This window comes from Setaria viridis, chromosome 1, assembly GCF_005286985.2.
Source record: "Setaria viridis chromosome 1, Setaria_viridis_v4.0, whole genome shotgun sequence".
NCBI lineage: Eukaryota > Viridiplantae > Streptophyta > Magnoliopsida > Poales > Poaceae > Setaria > Setaria viridis.
The window spans coordinates 23,130-30,758 of record NC_048263.2 but is presented as its reverse complement, the minus strand read 5'-3'; the positions used below and the strand labels follow the sequence as shown (position 1 = coordinate 30,758).

Genomic DNA, 7,629 nt, shown 5'->3' with positions numbered 1-7,629 from the left:
CAACTAGGAATGCCGACCGTCGTGAGCTATAGGTTATGATTGGGTCCGCTTGTCCTTTGGAGATGCAAAAAAAAATCCCAAACTACTTCGGTAACCATGGAGCGACTAGGAAGGCCAACAATCATGAGCTACATGTCATGGTTAGGTCCACATATCCTATGGAGAAAAAAATTCCTCAAACCGCTATGATAACCCTGAAGCGACTAGAGAAATCGACCGTCATGAGTTTTCATTCATGGTTGGGTCAATATATGCTCCAAAGAAACTAAAAATTCCTGAACTACTCCGGTTACCCTAGAGCGGTTAGGAAACCTGACCGCCATTAGCTACAGTTCATTGATGGGTCCATATATCATCTCGAAAAACCAAAAAAAATCCGAAACCACTTCGGTAACCCGGGAGTGACTAGGAAGGCCAACTGTCGTGAGCTCTAGGTCATGGTTGTGTCGTATACACTATGGAAATAGAAAAAAAATCCTAAACTACCTCGGTAACCCAGTACTGACAAGGAAGGACAACAATCATAAGCTTCAAGTCAAGGTTGGTTGTACGTATCATCTGGAGAAAGAAAAATTCTAGAACTACCCCGGCTACCACAAAGTGACGAGGATGGCCAACCATCGACCGCTATAGGTATATTCTATGGAAATTTAAAAAAAAATCCTGAACAACTTTGGTAACCCAGAGTTGATAAGGAAAGCCAACAATCATGAGCTACAGGTCATGGTTGGGTCCATGTTTCTTCTGGAGAAACAAAAAAAATCCTCGAACTACTCTTGAAACCACACAACAACTAGGAAGGCTGACCATCACGAGCTAGTGAAATCTATATATCCATTCGAAACACAAAAAATTCTTTGAGGTACTCCACTAACTCGTAGCGACAAGCAATGCCAACCGTCATGAGCTATAGGTCATGGTTGGGTCCATTTGTCCTTTGGAAACGAAAAAAATCACGAACTACTTCGGTAACCATGGAGCGAATTGGAAGGCTAAGAATCATGAGCTACACATTATGGTTGGGTCCACATAACCTGTGGTGAAAACATTTCTCAAACCGCTGTGACAACCCTAAATCGACTAGAAAAATCGACCGTCGTGGGTTTTCTATCATGGTTAGGTCCATATATCCTCAACAGATACCAAAACTTCCTGAACTGCTATGGTTACTCTAGAGTGGTTAGGAAACCAAAAAAATTGGCAAACCACTTCGGTAAAACTGGAGTGACTAGGAAGGCAAACGGTTGTGAGCTATCGGTCATGGTTGGGTCCGTATATCCTATGCAAATAGAAACAAATTCCTGAACTACTTTGGTAACCCAGTGCCAACTAGGAAGGCCAACAATCATGAACTAAAAGTCATGGTTGGTTCTATGTATCTTCTGGAGAAGAAAAAAAATTCAGAACTACTACGGCTACCACAAAGTGACGAGGATGGTCGACCACCATAAACCCTATAGGTCATGGTGGGGTTCGTATATCTAGTGGAAATAAAAAAAAACTTGTGAACTACTTTGGTAACCCAGAACTAACAAGGAAGGCCAACAATCATGAGCTACAGGTTAGGGTTGGGACCATGTATCTTTTGGAGAAACAAAAAATCCCAGAACTACTCTGGTAACCACACAACAACTAGGAAGGCTAACCATCATGAGCTATAGGTCATAGTTGGATCTATATATTCTTTGGAAACACAATTTTTTTTGCAGTACTCCACTAACTCGGAGCGACTAGGAATGCCGACCGTCGTGAGCTATAGGTCATGGTTGGGTCATGGAAACACAAAACAAATCCCGAACTACATCGGTAACCATGGAGGAACTAGGAAGGCCAACAATCATGAGCTACACGTCGCGGTTGGGTCCACATATCCTGTGGAGAAAATAATGCTCAAACTGCTTCGACAACCCTGAAGCGACTAGAAAAATCGATTGTCGTGAGTTTTCATTCATGGTTGGCTCCACATATGCTCTAGAGAAACTAAAAATTCCCGAACTACCCTGGCTACCCTAGAGCAGTTCGGAAACCTGACCGCCATGAGCTACAGTTCATTGATTGGTCCATATATTGTCTCGAGAAACCATAAAAAATTCGCAAACCACTTTGGTAACCCTGGAATGACTAGGAAGGCCAACCCTCATGAGCTATAGGTCATGTTAGGGTCCGTACATCCTATAGAAATAGAAAAAAATATTGAACTACTTCGGTAACCCAGAACCAACAAGCAAGGCCAACAATCGTGAGCTACAGGTCATTGTTGGGTCTATGTATCTTATGGATAAATAAAAAAAATCCGAAACTACTCCGGCTACCACAAAGTGGTGAGGTTGGCCGACCATCATGAGTTGTAGGCCATGGTGGGGTCCATATATCCTATGGAAATCGAAAAAATATCCTGAACTACTTTGGTAACCTGGACAAGGAAGGCTAACAATCATGACCTGCACGTCAGGGTTGGGTCCATGTATCTTCTGGAGAAACAAAAAAATCCCGAACTACTTCAGTAACCATGGAGTGACAAGGAAGGCCAACAATCATGAGTTACACATCATGGTTGGGTCCATATATTCATCTGGAGAAAAAATTCATCAACCCGCCGTGACAACCCATAAGCGACTGGTTGGGTCCATATATCCTCAAGACAAACCAAAAATTCTAGAACTACTCCGGCTACCCTAGAGCAGTTCGGAAACCTGACCACCATGAGCTACTGTTCATTGATGGGTCCATATATCGTCTTGAGAAACCAAAAAAGTTCCTAAACCACTTCGGTAACCATGGAGCGACTTGGAAGGCCAACCATCTTGAGCTATAGGTCATGTTTGGGTCCGTATATCCTATGGAAATAGAAAAAAAATCCTAAACTACTTTAGTAACCCAGAGCCGACAAGGAAGGCCAAGAATCATGAGCTACAGGTCATTGTTGGGTCTATGTATCTTCTGGACAACGAAAAAATTCCGAAACTACTCTGGCTACCAAAAAGTGATGAGGATGGCCGACCATCATAAGCTGTAGGTCATGATGGGGTCCATATATCCTATGGAAATAAAAAAAATCCTGAACTACTTTGGTAACTCAGAATGGGAAGGAAGGCCAACAATCATGAGCTACAGGTCATGGTTGGGTCCATGTATTTTCTGGAGAAACAAAAAATCCTGGAATTACTGTGGAAACCACACAACAGCTAGGAAGGCTGACCATCGTGAGCTATAGGTCATAGTTGGATCTATATATCCCTTGGAAACATTGAAAATTCTTTGAAGTACTCCACTAACTTGGAGCAACTAGGAGTGTCGACCGTCGTGAGCTATAGGTCATGGTTCGGTCCATTTGTCCTCTTGAAATGCAAAAAACATCCCGAACTGCTTCGGTAACATTGGAGCGATAAGGAAGGCCAACGATCATGAGGTACACATCATGGTTGGGTCCACATATTCATGTGGAGAAAAAATTCATCAAACCGCTGCGACAACCCATAAGCAACTGGATAAATCGACCGTTATGAGTTTTCATTCATGGTTGGGTCCATATATCCTCTAGAGAAACCAAAATTCTAGAACTACTCCGGCTACCCTAGGGCAGTTCGGAAACCCGACCGCCATGAGCTATGAGCTACAGCTCATTGTGGGTCCATATATCGTCTTGAGAAACCAAAAGAATTTCCAAACCACTTCGGTAACCATGGAGTGACTAGGAAGGCCAACCGTCATGAGCTATAGGTCATGGTTGGGTCCGTATATCCTATGGAAATAGAAAAAAAATCTTGAACTACTTCGGTAATCTAGAGCCGACAAGGAAGGTCAACAATCATGAGCTACAGGTTATTGTTGGGTCAATGTATCTTCTGCAAAAAGAAAAAATTTGGGAACTACTCTGGCTGCCACAAAGTGGCGAGGTTGGCCGACCATCATGAGCTGTAGAAAAAATTTGGGAACTACTCTGGCTGCCACAAAGTGGCGAGGTTGGCCGACCATCATGAGCTGTAGGTCATTGTGGGGTCCATATATCCTATGGAAATTGAAAAAAAAACATCCTGAACTACTTTGGTAACCCAAAACAGACAAGGTAGGCCAACAATCATGAGCTATTGGTCTGGAGAAACAAAAACCATGTAACTTCTGGAGAAACAAAATAAATGCCGGAACTACTGTGAAAACTATACAACAACTAGGAAGGCTGACCATCGTGAACTACAACTAATGATGAATTAATAATTCATCAGATTTAATAGATTCGTCTCACGAATTAGCCCAGGACTTGTACAATTAGTTTTATAATTAGCTCATGTTTAGTCCTCCAAATTAGCAATCCGAACATTCGAGGCCACAAGAACTAAACTTTAGCCTGGATCCAAACAAGCTTGACAGCACTAGGCCTAGCGGGCGTATTGTACAAATCTTTACAGAGCGATCGAGCTACGTAGCTACTGAAGCTATGCTATAGACATGTCGAAGAACGGCGTCCGTTTGACCATTTCTGCGGGGAGTGTGGACTGTGGTGTGCTCCTCATTTCTTCTTGAAGGTGACGGCGTTAGGCTCCTCCGGGTTCTGCGGCAGGCGCTGCTTCTCTTCCTCCACTTGCTCCAGCAGAGCTTGCAGCTCAGCCTCCGACAAGCTCTCCAGCCGTTTCTGCAACAGCAAAAGCAACACACCCACGATGATCAGTTCCTATTCTGCAGTGATAGCAGATGTGAGAATTCAGAAGCCGCAAAGCGAGCAACTATTGTGCAGAGATGGTGCCAAAGCTACAAGCTCCCAACCTCCATGACTTGCTTCTCGTAGTCCCTGAGCTGCTGCGCGTAGGTCATGTCCTTGTTGGCCACCCGGAACATGTAGGTGGAGATCCACCCCACCGTCATCCCGAGCACCACCAGCAGCTGCACCACGTTGCCGGCCTGCAGGGGGTCCACCCCAACGAGCTGCGCGCACGTAGCGTTTTGTCTCGGCGGCGTCAGTGACTGAACGAACTGAAATATCAAACGCGGAAAGCTTCCAATCATGGTTGGGCATGGCGCCTCACCTCCAGCCCGTACTTGAGCCCGACGCCGAAGGCGGTGACGCCGACGCCGATCAGCAGCACGTCTTTCCTCGTGTACCCAAATGGTGCCTGCAACCAAACGCGTGCCCCCGGCGAGGTTAATTTTGGGTGTTCCCGGCGAGGTGCATCAGTTGAAGTTTATTCAGTACGTGGATTACCTTCTCTTGTTTCGGGGACTGGGAATCGTCCGTGCTCGTCTCCGAGGGCGATGAGCCGCTGCTTCGTGTCGCCAAGTGCCTCCTCTGCCTCGCCGTCGCTGATCTGAGCAGGTCGTTCGGTGGCAACGCGGTTTTGGCTGGGGAACAGCAGCATAAAAGAGCAGGATTGGATTCCATTCCAATCAAAAGAAAATGTCAATCCAATGGTCTGTAACATGTAGCAACATCTAGATGGTTCAGGGCAGAAAACAAAGAGGCGAATTCTATGTAGCTGTTTTGTAACATTTTACGACATCTAGATGATTCAGGACAGAAAAAAGGGCAACTCTATGTAGCTAGTTTGTAAGAGTTTGCGATGTCCACATGATTCAGGAAAAAAATCAGATGCATACGGTCTAGAATCCATCAGATGGTACATGGGGATGACAACAAATATAGAGTTTTATATTTGCTCCTTCTCATAACTCAAAAAAAAAAGATCACTGAAACGATCAAATATGAGCACGGTCAGTTTCATGTTTGGAGTCTGGACACTAACACACAACTGGCTCTACAAGTACTCTACAAATTAACTTTGTCTCTTATTCAGATTATTAAATAAAACTTTGTTGATCCATGATCAATTACAGCCTACAGGAATGCTCAGACTCCATGATACAAAATTTCAGATTTCACAGAACCATCCATATCAACCAACAGGTTCAACAATAACTGAATTTCAGATTTTCATAATACCAGCCAGACAAATTTCAATATTTTCAGACAACTAACCAGGGCACCTTACAATTCTGTTTCCACAGGTTAAACCAACATAAGTCCGCAATTTTTCTTCTGTTCCCTACATTGGACTAGAGCGATAAACTATACAAGCTCCACCTCATGCATATGATACATTTCTGCCTTTCTGGTATCATTTACTGAAGTCTGTATTAAAACTCGTACGAAGCATCCTATTATGCAAAACTAGTGCCAACGCACAGTGCACGAAGTCATAATTTCAATGACATTTCCCCGTGTGAGCGTGTAAGCAGAACCCACTAATTCCCCAAAGGCCAAAAACAAATGGCCCGCCCGAACGCTAGCATACGAACACAGAGAAGAAAAGAAAGACGGAATCCTATCTCACCGGCGAACGAGGAAGAGAACGTGAAGGCCAGCGACGCTGAGACCGCCGCCGAGAGCGAGGCGGGGGAGGCGGAGGCGGACGACGTGGAGGAGGACGAGACGAATGAGCTCCGGAGGAACGGGAAGGCGGAGGACCCCACCGGGGCTGCCCTGCCAGTGCGGGCGACGCTGCCGATAGCCGCCGCGGATATCCTCCCGGAGCGGAAGGAGAGGGACGCCATAGGAGAGGCCAGCGCGAGCGCCATGGTTGGAGGACTCGCAGCTGCTGAGCCACTCGATCCTCCCCTTCTGCTTGTGTTTTATCTTATCCACGGCTGGATGAGACAGGCCTTGTGGGCCTCCATTTTGGGCCCGTGCTTATTGGGCCTAATTTACCAATTCTTCCTTTTTTTTTCCCTTGCTAGTTGCTCTACTCGTCTCTTGTATTTCCTTCTGAATTTAAATAATTTCTTATTTGACATCAGAACAATTACCGGTTGCTTTCTTGGTCTAAAATTTTTTTAATTCCTTATTTGATACTGAGTTCACTCTGTTAGATTTTCCATCCAAAAATTGTTAAATAACTTACGAAAAGACAATTTTGCTCCTACGAGCCCCACCACCCTTCCCCCTCCTCTCCTCCTCTCTCCCAACAGGCGCTTGTCTTCGCCGGCCATCTCGTTGGCCACCTCTTTCCTTGGCCACCAGATCCGGTGCACGGCCGCGAGAAGGTCGCCCACGTCGCTCCACGGCGCGCGGCCCGTGGCCATCTCGATGACCGTCCAGCCGAGCGCCCCGACGACAGCGGCTGGGCCCTGCTCCTCCCCCTGCGCCACCTCGGGCGCCATGACGCTCGGACGACGCGCTCGCCCAGGCGCCCGCTGCCCCCTCACCAAGCCGCTCAGCGCGAACTCGAGGAAGAGCTGGCACTCCCCAGCGGCGGCTCGAGGGGACCATCGGCGGGCGTGGGGAGGCGCGAGGAGACGCTCGGCAGGTGTGTGGAGCACCTCAACAGAATCGCAAGCACAGCTCACAAGACAGACAACCTCGCTTCTTCCATCTTCTCCCTACCAACAGCCTCTCCTATTCAGCTTCTTGCTTCGATTGTTCCTGCAACACAAACTGTGGCGGCCATGGGGAACCACAAGAAGCTTATCCAGTTCCTACGCCTGGACCTGGCGGTTGCGGAGGCGCCCAAGCCGCCACCGCCGTCGTCGGACAATGAGGACGACGACTACGCCTGCTCCACGCCGACCACGCCCACGACCGCGACGACCAACTCCGCACCCCGTGTCGCCGTTCGCCCTGTCCCCCTGGACGCAGCTCCC

The 7,629-nt window shown here is 47.0% G+C and overlaps 1 protein-coding gene across 1 annotated transcript; it reads right to left on the bottom strand.

Annotated features, from left to right (window-relative positions):
* Positions 1-4,192: 4,192 nt before the first annotated feature.
* Positions 4,193-6,601, bottom strand: LOC117841242 (uncharacterized). Its single transcript, XM_034721705.2, has 5 exons — positions 6,324-6,601; positions 5,198-5,334; positions 5,022-5,108; positions 4,762-4,920; positions 4,193-4,630 (listed from the first exon to the last, which is right to left on the bottom strand). The coding sequence occupies exons 1-5, from the start codon at positions 6,565-6,567 to the stop codon at positions 4,508-4,510; spliced, it is 750 nt and encodes a 249-aa protein (XP_034577596.1). The 5' UTR covers positions 6,568-6,601; the 3' UTR covers positions 4,193-4,507.
* Between the last annotated feature and the right edge of the window lie 1,028 nt (positions 6,602-7,629).